General features: G+C 35.5%; 2 protein-coding genes across 2 annotated transcripts in view; both read left to right on the forward strand.

The window, feature by feature from the left end:
• Positions 1–3,628, forward strand: part of LOC109825947 — a 7,224-nt gene extending 3,596 nt beyond the window's left edge. The window contains exon 2 of the mRNA XM_020392865.1: positions 3,119–3,628. Within this exon, the coding sequence (XP_020248454.1) occupies positions 3,119–3,327 (209 nt within the window). The 3' untranslated portion in view covers positions 3,328–3,628. The remainder of the gene's footprint in view (positions 1–3,118) is intronic.
• The window catches only part of LOC109826451 (amidophosphoribosyltransferase 2, chloroplastic-like), a 7,067-nt gene continuing 4,079 nt past the window's right edge, over positions 11,023–14,010 (forward strand). Inside the window, 1 exon segment of the mRNA XM_020393482.1 lies at positions 11,023–11,043. Coding sequence (XP_020249071.1) covers positions 11,023–11,043 — 21 coding nt within the window.

Below are 14,010 nucleotides of genomic sequence, written 5' to 3' on the forward strand. Positions count from 1 at the left end.
GACCGCCAGCCGGAGAGGTTGGTGGTTTTGGCTAACTACACGGGACTAGTAGTCTCGTGTAGTTTGAAAACTTCCCGGCAACAACGACCATTTTCAGATGAAAATGGTCGAATTTGCTGTTTTTTTCTCAAAATGGTTGATTTTTCTCATTAATGTTGAAAAATTGTTGTTTTAAAAATTTGTTCGTCATTTTTCTCAACGTGATGGATTTTTGGCCTACAAATGATTATGTGAATGAGCGCTTGCCCACATAAAATATTGTTTTTAGCACAATTTTTTGTATATTTAGTAAATCCTCCAATATCTTAATTTTACTTTGAGAAACATAGTTTTTATGTTATTTTATACTCATTCATATCATTTTTAAATAGAAACTAGTCGTAAAGGTTTTTACATTGGGATGGAGATTTTCCAACTCGAGAAATAAATGTGCAGTCATATGTGTAACTAGTGACCAATACATTTTAAATGATCATACGTGTAGTATGCATGCATACAAAGACTTAAAAGAGAGAAAATGGTGAATAAGTGTGACAGGTGAATAAATAATGGTTTGACTAAAACTGTAAAGGGGACAGTGACTCTTAGGAGGAGATGATTAATTCATGCATTACACATGTACAAAAAACTAGGAGAAGGATTTCAAATGGTCTATGTGTAACTGGTTGAAGTAAGGATGAATTAAGAAATGATTATTCTTTCTTGGAGTTTCTCTTTTCATCCAGAGATTAAGTCAAACCATCTATATGTTGTGTGGGCAGTTGGGTTTTTTTGGCAATACACATACATTGTACGTGTGGGTGCAAACTTTTTTGGCAATAAAGATTCTTAATGATTTCTACCTACCATAAGATTTTAAAAGGCAAAGGGCATGCAATATGGTATCTCAAGAAAATGTTAGTTTCATGAAATATTATTGTTTTCTCTGCTTGTTTCCTATAGAAAACATTTAAATTCACAATAAAAGGATTATGGGCGAAAATTAGTAAATATGAATTAGGATATAAAAAATAGATACAATATTGAAGGGGAAGCATGGTGCACAAATCTCTTGCTATATGCAAGGTCCTGAAAGGGTTGAACCACTTTGGTTCTACTACATGCAGCCCGCGGATAGTGTCGCGTGGTGAGGTACCGCTAAAGCTATTTGCCTATAGCAGCAAAATGGTGGTAAATAGCGCATAATCAAATAGTGATCCAATTTAAATACATTTAAATTTTCTAAGAAATAAGAAAAATCAATGCAACGACAGGGCTTCGTCGAGGAGATGGATCAGAGGCAGTTGGAGGATCTGGAGAGGAGAGGAGATGGAGCTCGTTGAGGAGACTGTTGTTTGCTGCAACGTTAAGGAGGGGAGATGGAGCTTGTCGAGGAGTTAGAGGATATGGAGAGGAGGCGAAGGAATGGTGAAAGGAGGCAGCGGAGCTGGAGCTCATCGAGTATGGAAGAGAAAGAGAGAGACGAAGGTCTGATTAGGGTTTTTTGAGAAAGAGGCGGAGGCAATCGAATACAAAAGAGAAAGAGAGAGTGGGTTCGGGTTTAATTCGGGTTGGGTTTTTTATAAAATCAACCAAAAAGTGCTAATAGCGCTCAAAAGCGTTTCTAAGCATATTAACTGCTTTTGAGCGCTACTTAGCGCTTTTCTCCGCTCTTTCGAATGAGGTCTTCGGCGCTTTTTCTCACCGCTATGGCCATAATCATCACGGGCAAGGGCCGCTAACGCAATTGCGTTGCAATTGCCTGCTATTTACAACACTGATACAGCCTTATCTTACCATTTTTACAAGAGGTGGTTTTCACTACTCAAACCTATGACCTCCCCTGTTCATATGGCGGCGACTATTACCTGCACCACGGATACCCCTAAGAAAGAGACTTAATACTACATGTTAAAATGGATATATCATAAATTAGATGAAAAAAAACTTGTAAGTAATAGAGAATCTTTTTAACCACAGAATGATTATTCTTATATATGGGCGTTATTAGACAAGTTATGTTGAAGTTACAAAGTAAATTGTACAACTTTCCTACCAAGTCTTTTAGGAGAAGTGCGTCCACCATTATATACTTCTTTACTAGCTAACTAAGACTACAAAATTGAAATATTATGCTAATTGTAGGGAAGCAGCTCCTAGTTATAGGAATCAACATGAAGTCCCTACTTGGGCTCTTTGTATTATTGTATTTATGTCTTTCGTGGGTCTGTTTACTTCAGTAACAACAGTGATGGAGCCTGGCGTCCACTATATATACATAATATATAAGTATGTGCTATCATCTTTGATTCTTTACATATATATGCATTTGGGGATCTTCCATATTAGTCCCTTAAATCTTTCATAGTTTAAATTTTTAAATTAACCCCTTAAATCATTAAAATTTCTACTAGTTCCCTGAATCCTTTAACTTATTTTGAAATTTTTCCCTAAAAAACATTGGAATTCTTATTAGTTCCCCAATTGACAAGTTGGCAAAATCAAGAAGTGAATAATCTAGTGGTGGTGATATAAATTTTGCAGATTATTAATACCTTCAAGAATTGCTTGTTTGTTCTCGCATTATCTTTCACATGGCTCAAATGTTAATAATCTTTAACCTGATTAGTGGAAGCTCCGCGTCTGCTAGTAAGCTCATCACTGGTGAATAACGTATTTGTTTTTGGGTGAGACCATGATTTATCCTATTTCGCGATGTTTGACCCATTCGTTGGCATGAATAGGGGACAACTTGCACATCGCCACGTATTCTAACGGAATTAACGAGTTAATTCCACACAGACCCCTGTAGAATTGCTGTTTTTGTCTTACTACTCCTGTACTTCCCTTATTGCAGATGGACCCCCTGGGTTAAATTTTCGTGCCTCTTTTATCCTTGGTGAACTTTTGACTGATATTGACCCTCGATGAAATTAATGCATCTATCTCAGGGTAAAATAGTCAAAAAAATTAATCCCGGGTTCTATCTGCAACAGTGAAACTGCGCGGGCAGTAGCTTGATAACACAGATACTGCAGGGGGTGGTCTATCCGCAATTAACTCTTTAAATTATGACATTTTGAGATTTGAAATTCTTAAATTTCTGGGTCTAAGTAAACAGCATCTTTATTCTCAACAGGATCGAGAGGGCTGCACGCTACTGGGGCCAAGAGCATGGGAGGGCACGATGAGCCCTTTTACTTGCACGCGAGGCACATGTACAACCTCAACAGGATGAAGCATCAGAAGCTGAAAGTGTCTCTTGCTGTATTTTCTGCCTTCAGCATTGGTGTTGCTGTTCCAGTCTATGCTGTGGTCTTCCAGCAGCAGAAGACTGCTTCAGGATGAACTTGGATTGCTGTGAAATAAAGTGAAGCGGCTCGCAGTTTTCACTTTCATTGAGGGGGGGTAAACCGAACCATAGTATTTCATTTTTTTTTTGAACAGAAGTTTAGATTTCTCTTTTCTTTGTGGAAAGATTTGTTTGTTTCAATAATTGTTTTTTTTACGAGTTCATTGTAGAGCTTGCTGGTTTCATCGTTTCGTTTCAAGTAAATTGCTCTATAAGTTTTAGCCTCGAAATGAGGAAGCCTTCTTAACTTTTTGTCTGTTGAAGTATTTGGAGAAGTTCCGGTGCATCTTTAATGCCGCCTTCGTGCTTGTATATTTTTCTTTCCTGATTGATGAGGCTATGATGAACTCGCATTGAGCCTAGCTACTTTTATTTTAGGGTTACTTGCGGCTCTACCTGTAGTTTAAATATTTTGAATTTATTACTCTACTTTTATTGTTGTAGATAAATCTGAGTGAAATTTGTAGGTTAAAATGTCCAGTTTTCACGCAGGTGTCAATTTGCAACCGTAAAACTTGGACGAGTACCAGGTTCAAAACAACGATTCTAAGGGGGTCTATGCAATTAACCCTTTATTTAATCCTTTAATGTATTACAGTATTCTTTTCTTTCGTTCTTTGACCAGGTTTTGAACCGGTTCTAGCCTCGTTCTCCTCTCTGAAATATATTTCAATCTTTATCGACTTTACTAAGGGCGTGTTTGATTGCCTAAAAAAATGGGAAATCAAAGAATAGGAAAACTTGTATTATGGTTATTTGGTTGGCTAAAAAAAAAGTAAATCAAAGAATAGGAGATGAGATGAGTTGTCACCATATTATTAGATGATGTAAGTGATTTTTTAAGAAAACTTGTTTTAAGTCTGTTTGGTTGGTTTAAAAAAATAAGGATATGTATTATAAGAAACCTATTTCCTATAATAGGTTCTTTTCTTGTGTTTGGTTCATTCTTAAAAAAAAATAGATGAGATGTGATGACCTGTCATTATATTATTGTATGATGTGACTCACACTAAAGGGAATCTGTTGATATCCGAAATCAAACAGTCGATGAGAGCTGTCCGCTGATGATGAAGAGTGAGAGGATGAGAGATGGGGTTGCTTCCTACTTCGACTTTATGTCTAATTCTTAGAGCTCGAGATGGATGAATGACCTGCACACGCAAGAATTGTAAGAGGACGGGGCTTGTTTCCCCTGTGGTACCTCCGACGATCAAGTCAGTTGGTGAACTTAGGTGGGGTGAAGGAAGAACGGTGTGTTCTTCTCTTTGTGTAGTATGTGCTATGTGGGGGGGTTTTGATTGCGAAAAACCGAACCTTTTTTTAGGGCGAATAACGTCTGTATTTATAGAGGATGCCAATGGTAGATTAGTCACTTCATGAGTGTGTGGTGGATGGTGGTGAGTGTTAGACCCTAGAGGGGGGTGATTAGGGTCTTATGCTAATCTAATCCGATTAAATGCCAATTAAAACTAATTCACAAGTTATCCTAGCAAGTATAAAATACAACAAGATATGTGAGCTAGGATAAGCAATATGAACAACAAGATATATCCTAAATGATAGAAATATATGCAAGGATATATAAACTAACACAAGATAATATATCCTATCAAAGAGATATACAATATGATATATGTATGTGCAAGGATATATAAGATCAAGGGTAAACAATCTAAACTAGATAGTGGGCAATATAATCAACAAGCAATATACAAAGACGATATAAGATATGAACATAAAAGTAAGTGCGCCAATGCAATCACAAACAAACAATATGATTACGGAGTTCGGTCCCCACCAGGGGAGGATCTACATACAGTCCAGGGGGGGCCACGGCCCCCCCAAAATTTGGGGAAAAAATTTAGGGTGCTCTATTCCTAATTTAGGGGAAAAAATTAATTTGTGAATATTAATTATTTGAGGGGTTTTACGTATATATTAATAGTAAATACATTACCATGAGCAGCAACAAGATTAATAAAGGGGGTTTCATTGAAATTGAAATTTATGAAGAGGTATTTAGCGAATGGTTATTCTTAAGGGGGTTTATTAATAAAGGGGGTTATTCTTAAGGGATTAATAAAGGGGGTTTCATTGAAATAGGAAAAGATGACAACTTCAGCTGAACAAGTTGCAACAAATCGTCTTCGGTTAAGAGCTCATATACTTATGGTGCGATTGCTTGCACTCCAAGAGATTCCGTTTAGAGGCCACGATGAGAAATCTAGTTCGTCCAATCGTGGTAATTTTCTTGAATTTTTGGATGTTCTGGCCATGGAGAATGACGAACTTTCAAAGGCAATTGCGAAAGCTCCCAAAAATGCCAAATATACAAGTCATGATATTCAAAAACAAATACTTCATGTGTTTTCAGTGAGATTGAAAAATACAATTCGTGAAGAAATTGGAGTTGCCAAGAATTGCATTATTGTTGATGAAGCCCGTGATGAGTTGCACGGGAAACTTTAGAAACATTTGCAAACATGGATGATCTTTTAAAATTATTTTGCAAATGTGAAACTCTCTTTAAATCAAAACAAAATTTGGCCAAATGACCAAATCTACCACAATGATCACATCTATACACATGAGCATGCTTATGATGAGCAATGGGTGCATGTGTGTGTACATGTGATGAAGAAACTTGATGAGATGCACAAGAAGGATTAATATTCTTATGTTTTTGTGCATCATAGCAAAATTTAGCTAAATGGCCTTTACGACCACAAATGGAGCACTTGTAAACTTTGCTATACAAGTGTGCATAGTGTATGGGTGATTTACTAGATTTAGCACACTTGTCCATAAGTTTCTTATGGTTATCAATGCATATTTTCAAAGTTGAATCTAAAGATGAAATACTATTTTTCATAAGATTCAAATCTTCATTTTTAGGCACATATGCATTTTTAGAAGTAGAACATAAATAATCATTTATAAAGGAAGCAGTATTATTTTGTATGTTCTTTACTTCTAACATGGCATTATCTCTTTCATGAGTTAAACTAGCAACGTTTGAAGTTAAAGAAACATGATCCAATTTTAATTTTTCATTGTTTTCTTTAAGGATCACATTTTCATTAGAAATAGTTTCAAACTTAGATGCTAACAACTCATGATCGGATTTCAAAATTTCATGCTTGCTTTGTAAATTAATGAAATCATTTTGCAATTTGTTAAAGGCATGTAATAATTTTTCACTAGCACAAGCAAGTTCATCATTAGGTAAATCATTAATAGATTTGAACTCGCAAACCTCACTAGGGCTATCGCCTAGTGGCCGTGTGCATGATGCTCCACATGAACTTGAAGCGGGATCCTCCAAAGCTTGTCGGATCGCCTCCAAGTCTCCTTGATGTGCTTCTATAAATATCCATAAGGTGTAAGCACTATCAAAATGAACAAACTTGTTAGACATAGATGAGTTAAAAGCATTTAACAAATATTCTAACAAAATGTTGTTCATAGTAAACATGCGATGATCATTTTTATTCCACTTGGATTTCTCCAAAATGGGCACAATATAAGCATCATCTATAATTTCCCATAAATCAAAATGTTTAGATCTAACAAATAGTTTAAATCTAACACACCATTGGGCATAGGGGAAATTGTCTAATCTAGGAGCAACACTAGAATCATAGCCTAAACAAGATGCATCATTCATATTCATAATTTGTAAAAATATATGCAAGCAAGATACAAATAAAGCTCAAAAATAGATTAGCACAATAAGCTAACTTGGATCTTTAACTCAAGGCGATTAGACCTTAAATCAAAGAGCACCAAGCTCTGATACCAATTGTTAGACCCTAGAGGGGGGGTGATTAGGGTCTTATGCTAATCTAATCCGATTTTATGCCAATTAAAACTTAATTAATAAGTTATCCTAGCAAGTATGAAATACAACAATGTATATGAGCTAGGATAAGCAATATGAACAACAAGATATATCCTAACAAAGAGATATAGGCAATGTATGTGCAAGGATATATAAACTCAAGGGTAAACAATCTAAACTAGATAGTGGGCAATATAATCAACAAGCAATATACAAAGGCGATATAAGATATGAACATAAAAGTAAGTGCGCCAATGCAATCACAAACAAACAATATGATTACGGAGTTCGGTCCCCACGACCTACGTCTCCGCTCCTCACCTCGAGGAGATCTCCACTATCACAACCGGGTTTTCTACGTTCACCCGAACAACGTTTACACCTCACAATACAATCACTATGCAATCACACCTCACACACTAAGTGTTGGTCCTAGCCTGTGTCCTCCTCCTCAAGTGCTCGGTTACAACCTCTCCCTAGGCACGTCAACCGACGCCACTCCTCTTGGATTCGACCCCGTCTCTCACCACACACTTCTCTCGGTGTACAAGTGTATTACAAGTGAATCCTCACAATTAGGCTCAATACAAAGTGTTTGTTCTCTACAATGAATGAGAACGAATTATAAGCTCACTCTCTAAGTTACACAATCCCACAACCCAATTATACTATGAATGTAAATACAATAAGCTCAATAGGTTGTGTGTGAACAAAGAGTATCAATAAGCTAGATGAGTTTAGAAACACTTCTCTAAAGATGACAAGAGAGTGGGAGAAGAGTGAATGCTCAAACACCAAAGGATGATCTCCACTTGCTCTTGTGAAATTTGCTTCACAAACAAAAACTCTTAAACACTCTTTTAAACAAACACAAAACACCCTTAAACTTGTTTAAATAATTCTCTTGGTTTGGTTGAAAGAGAGCAGCAATAGGGTATTTATACCCACTCAAAAACTCAGCCAAAACCCCCAAGCAAAAGTCCAAAAAGCCCCAGAAAAATCAGCTCAGAAAATGGCCGTTGAAGTCCAACGGTCATATTGGCGGTCGACCGAAAATATTTGCGGTCGACCGCGAAGAACAAAAACACGAAGGACTGTTCTGGACAGTCGTCGGTCGACCGGTGCGGTCGACCGATGGAGCTCTCGGTCGACCGTACCGGTCGACCGACCAACTCTCTGCTGCATGGTAACGAAAGAACAAATGATCGGTCGACCGGTGCGGTCGACCGAAAACTGACACAGCAGAAAATTGATATGCTGATTTTAAAACACTGTTTAAAAATATCAAATAAATTCCAAAAAATATAAAACTTTGGGGAATGATTGTAGACATGATAATAAACATGCTACAGTGACTGGTTATCAGAAAGAACCTCCCAAATGAAAAATATCATCATTTTATAAAATAGTCCAAAACATAAAAATGTAAACACATGAATTTGATGTTTTGACCTAAACCAACTTTTGAAATTTTACAAAATGATTTATAGACTTGAAGAAAGATGTAAACTATTGTTATGAAGTCTATAAACAATGAATGTAATATTTTATCAACTATTGTTATGAAGTCTATAAACAATGAATGTAATATTTTATCAAAATACACATATAATGCACTAAAACATGATTTCATTGAACTAACTAAAATTGATATTGATGAAATCATATATATGCATATAAGTATGAAACAAAAATATGTTTTCTAATTATATTCAATTGTTTCATAGTAAAACTTAAAAACTATCAAACCAAAACATATATGTATATATATAACTATATATATACAAAAGCCAAAACGTGTATGTGTGTATATGATTGAGCTTAAAGTACTAACACACATAATATAAACTCCTAAACTAAATTACCCAAGCTAGATCTTGATCTTCAATAAGCTCTTCTAGGTAATCTCGCGGATGAAGCTTTAACTTGGATCTTGAACTTTGAATTGCATAAGCTTCACCGACATTCCGCCAACCTCCTTTGGATATGATCGTTGAAGCTCTATTCCATCCATCCTCCAACTACGTTGTTTGTCTATAATAAATAGGAAAACACAAATACTAGACAAACAACATTAGTGGTAAATTATTTGTTAAACATCATCAAAACAAAGAGGCCAACAGTGAGGGGTGAGCTGGAGGTTAACTCACCTTTTGCTCTATACGTATAGGTTTGTGAGTGTTGGAGGTCACTTCGATGATATGGGGAACCAGCGACCGACGAGGCTTGTCAGTGAGCGACGGGAGGTCACTTCAGCGATATAGGGAACCAGCGGCCGACGAGGCTTGTCGGTGAGCGACAGGAGACATAATGATGATCATCAAATGTTAAAAAATGTTTAAGCAATATTCTGAATCGTCATTGGGAGGATTGTCGGCTAACGCTGAGTAGTAATCCTTTGATATGAAGAGGGTCGATTGAGTCCGCCTCTCGAGTCGTTTTTGAGGAATGATGCCGACTCGACTGGGGGAGTGACGGCTCGGTTGTCCTTTAGGTCGACTCCGAGGAGCGTTGAATCTCTGGAATGCTGATTTTCATACCGTCTAATACTGCCATCCGAGTCGGCAGATCGTGTCGGCTCAGCTGAGGGGTCGAGATGCCTTGAGAGCCAGTCTGCCTGGTGGGTAAAGGTGTTGGCTTGCAGGATTGCATATTTGTGGAGAATAGGAGACGCCCTATAACAAAATCAATTTCTTTGTTTTTTTTGAGGAAATGGGTGGAAATAAAATGTTAATGAGATGAGATGAGTTGTCATCATATTATTGGATGATGTGAGTGATTTTTAAAGATAAGATGAGAAGAGTTGGATGATGTGACACATTTCTTGTGTTTGGTTTATTTTTAAAAGTAAGAAAGGAGATGAGATGTGATGAGTTGGTGGATAAAAATAATATTTTATTGATAAAAGTGTATATATTTTCTTTTCTTAGAGCTTCTCCAACCGTTCCGCAAAACTCCATTTTGGAGTCGGTTCCGTCTCCAACCGTTCCGCAAAAAATGCAGCCCAGCTGCAAAAATCAAATTGTTGCTGCAAATATGCCGCCTCAAGTCTAAATTTGAAGCCGGCTGCAAATATTTCCCAAATACCCACTTTACCCTTTTAAGGACTTATAAACAATTCATTATTCCAATTGTGTCCTATTATTATTTTTTACTTACTTAAAATATGTATATATATATTAATATATTAAATATTTTTTAATGAAAATAATATCATTGGAAATTTCTCATCGATACCTTCAAAATGAGACTAATATCGAAATATAAAATTGTAAAACAAGTAATTAGAAATGATAATACATTAAAAATTAAACAGAAATAAAACACATTAACTTAGAATTACATCAAAACTTTAATAAAAAAAAGTTACATCACTTCATTGCCGTGTCTCTCCCACAAATGTTCAATTAATGTATTTCGAAGTGCGGAGTGTGCATCTTTGTCTTTGAATTTCTTATGCCGGGTCAGGAATTGTTGGAACCGTTCGACATCGTTCATCCCTATGTCTTCAACATTTGAAATTGATGGTGGATTAGAAACGACAATATCTTCTTGTAATGGTCGTGGATTTAGTAATATCAATGTCTGTTTATTTTAGTCCGAATGCCTATTTTATATTAATACATTTAATAATATTATTTATATTATATAACTTTTATTATTTTTATATATTTAAAATAACAACTCAAGTGTTTATAATTTTTATATATTTTTAAAATAAGTAAAAGACTTGTTAAATTGAGAGAAATTAAAATGGAGTTAGAAATGGAGGAGTGTGCTTGGAGTTACAAAGCTCTATTTTAGCATATTCCTTAGAATATGCTTCAGTGGGGACTCCAAAATAGAGTCAATGGTTGGAGTTGCTCTTAGGGTGAGTTTTAGAGAAGTAAATGGATAAAAATAATATTTTAATGAAAAAAGTACAAAGATTTTTTTTTTTTTTTTGTTGTTGTTAGGAAACCAATCAAACAGCCCCTAACTTGATATGACTATTTCTCTTCTTTTTGGAAGAAAGTCGTTTCCCGCGTGATGAACATAAAAAACATTTTTTTTCCTCCTTCGGCCTGCTTGACTTGACTCTATCCATATTTCGTAGAATCTCTTTTTTGCAAACAAATTAAATGCCCTGTATACCCTTGAGAAATTGATCTTTAGGTCTCCAAAGTGTGAAAGAGCATCCACAATATTCAAGTAAAAAAGCGTAAGAAAACATGAGAACCATTGGTTTGTGGTCCAATCAAAACAAGCTATGTGATGCAGAGAGCTTGAAAAAGACGTTCACGTCGACGTATGGAATGTCTGAGCGTATGCCCATTCTTTTTCCAACTTTTTTTTATTTATTGGAACAAATTCACTTTTCTATATATGTTGATATTCTTTTGACAAAATTAACATTGCTACTTTCACAGTTTGGTCCCAAACAAAATACAATTTCATGATGTCAAAGTTAAAACAGAGAGTACTTTATGACCCCCCAAAAATCATGGACTAACTATGCAATAAGTTAACACGTGTTGTTTTCTTAGCATTCTAACTAAGATTAGTGACTACCATGAAGTTGCATCACTTGTCTAATAATTGGTCTCATAAAAAAAGGGGGCTAAACTGCACTTAAATACGATATAGTTTCACACTATTAGCACTTATATACTTTAAGTTGTATTTTATAGCATTTATATATCCTAAGTTGGTCAAAATTGGTATATTAATACCCTATGTTTTGCAAACATGGCAATTTTTTCAGAAGTTCTCATATAATATTTATATGCTATTCTTATAGTTTTTTCTCTATTAAGGTTGTTGAATTCATTGTTAAATCTTTTAAAATTCTATTTCTGAAATAGAATTATGATGCATTTAAATTAGAATTTGGATAGGTTTAATAATAATTTAATAAATATTGATGTTTAGAAAACTTCAAAAATTAACATATGAATGTTATATGAGAATTTTCGGATAAAAAATTTCACGTTTGCAAAATATAAGGCATTAAAGTGCCAATTTTGACCAATTAAAGGTATATAAATACTATAAAGTATAACTAAGGGTAAATAAATGCTAAAGGAGTGAGACTATATGGTGTTTAAAAATGAGAATTGTACTAAGCATTCATGTGAGACCTGTTCACATAATCCAAGAGTATATATTCTTCATAATACTCGCATGTAAGTAGGGTGGTCTGAGTCATTATGAAAAAAGGTAAGAAATTAGAAAATTTTGAAGCTAGTTTTTTATGATGAAAAATACATTAAGTATCCAAAATATGGGACCAAGTGAGAGGACATGTGACGTGTTCCATCCCTATTGCATAATGAACTGATCATGCTAGCTCATCATATAATAAAAGGGGAACATCACACGTGTCCCTCCAATAATCCTATATTTTAGATCCATGTAGCAGCACTCCCTTTTATTATTACTCGCAAGCCTCGTGCTTGCCTAAAAACATACACTACTTATACATCAAAGATTAAAGGTCAAAGGAAACGAAGGCGGTGAACTGATTCCCTAGTGGGCCCACATGATCTGAGTGCCATCGGATACGTCCGAGTCAAATAGCACATAGAATAAAAGGCTAGGGCTTTAAAAACACGGAAGGTTCGTTGACAGGATTCGAAAATTAACGGTCGAGATGAACCTCGAAGCTACAAAGGGCAGTAGATAATGACCACCGCAATCTACTGTGGGCCCCACTCTTCGGTTTATTATTTCCCAAAAAAGGCGGTTCAGGTTTTAACGAGCTCACGGTTCTGAACCAAGCCCGGCCCGGAAAGTTTTGAGTTTGAAAATGGGCAATTTTACAACGTCCCCTTTATGTTTGGGCGTTTAACAGATTACCCCCCTTAAACATGAAAACGCCGCAAACCCCGTTAAATTTTGTGCTCGTCAGAAACCCCCTTCAAGTTTCAATGTTTTTTCAAAAAAAAAAAAAAAAACCCTAAAGACCTGAACCATAATTTTTTACTAACAAAAATAATCCCTTGCATAGTTTTAACCACCCAAGCGAAAAAAAACTTGGCTAGTGTCGTTAGGGTTTATTTTTGTAACATGCTAAAAGTTGCATGGGGTTTTTCAAGAACCCCGAAACTTTAGTAAGGTTTTGTGAGATTTTAAAAATTAAGAAGGGTCATATGAGAAAAGCCCAAATTTGAGGAGATTTTTCTGCAATTTGCTAGTGTTTGTACGTCAAAATTTTATCTTTTTGACCTTTTCATTATGATCATAGTTAGCTACAGCCTAATGTGAAGACTAAAGAAAATGGGGGTAAAAGCCTAGATTCAACTTTTACAGTTGGTGAAATGGCCATAGTTAGGCAAAAGTTTAGATATTAAAATTGCACATGTATCTTTCTCGAGAAAAATTAACTATACATGACTACATTAAATCATACAAGCAATATTTTCAAAATATTTTGTTATGTCTAATATCATCACTAATAGGTATTGTCTGTTTACACTAGTATATATGGAAATGTGCAAATAAAAATAAAACTAAAAATGAAAATAAAACTAAAGATAAGTTTTTCAAGTCTAGGGCACGCCGCAGCTCCGCCGATAACTCCGCTGCCTGAGATCAATTACCGGCGAGCTCATCTTTCTCGAGAAAAATTAACTATACATGACTACATTAAATCATACAAGCAATATTTTCAAAATATTTTGTTATGTCTAATATCATCACTAATAGGTATTGTCTGTTTACACTAGTATATATGGAAATGTGCAAATAAAAATAAAACTAAAAATGAAAATAAAACTAAAGATAAGTTTTTCAAGTCTAGGGCACGCCGCAGCTCCGCCGATAACTCCGCTGCCTGAGATCAATTACCGGCGAGCTC

Source organism: Asparagus officinalis, chromosome 10 (genome assembly GCF_001876935.1).
Source record: "Asparagus officinalis chromosome 10, Aspof.V1, whole genome shotgun sequence".
NCBI classification, from domain to species: domain Eukaryota; kingdom Viridiplantae; phylum Streptophyta; class Magnoliopsida; order Asparagales; family Asparagaceae; genus Asparagus; species Asparagus officinalis.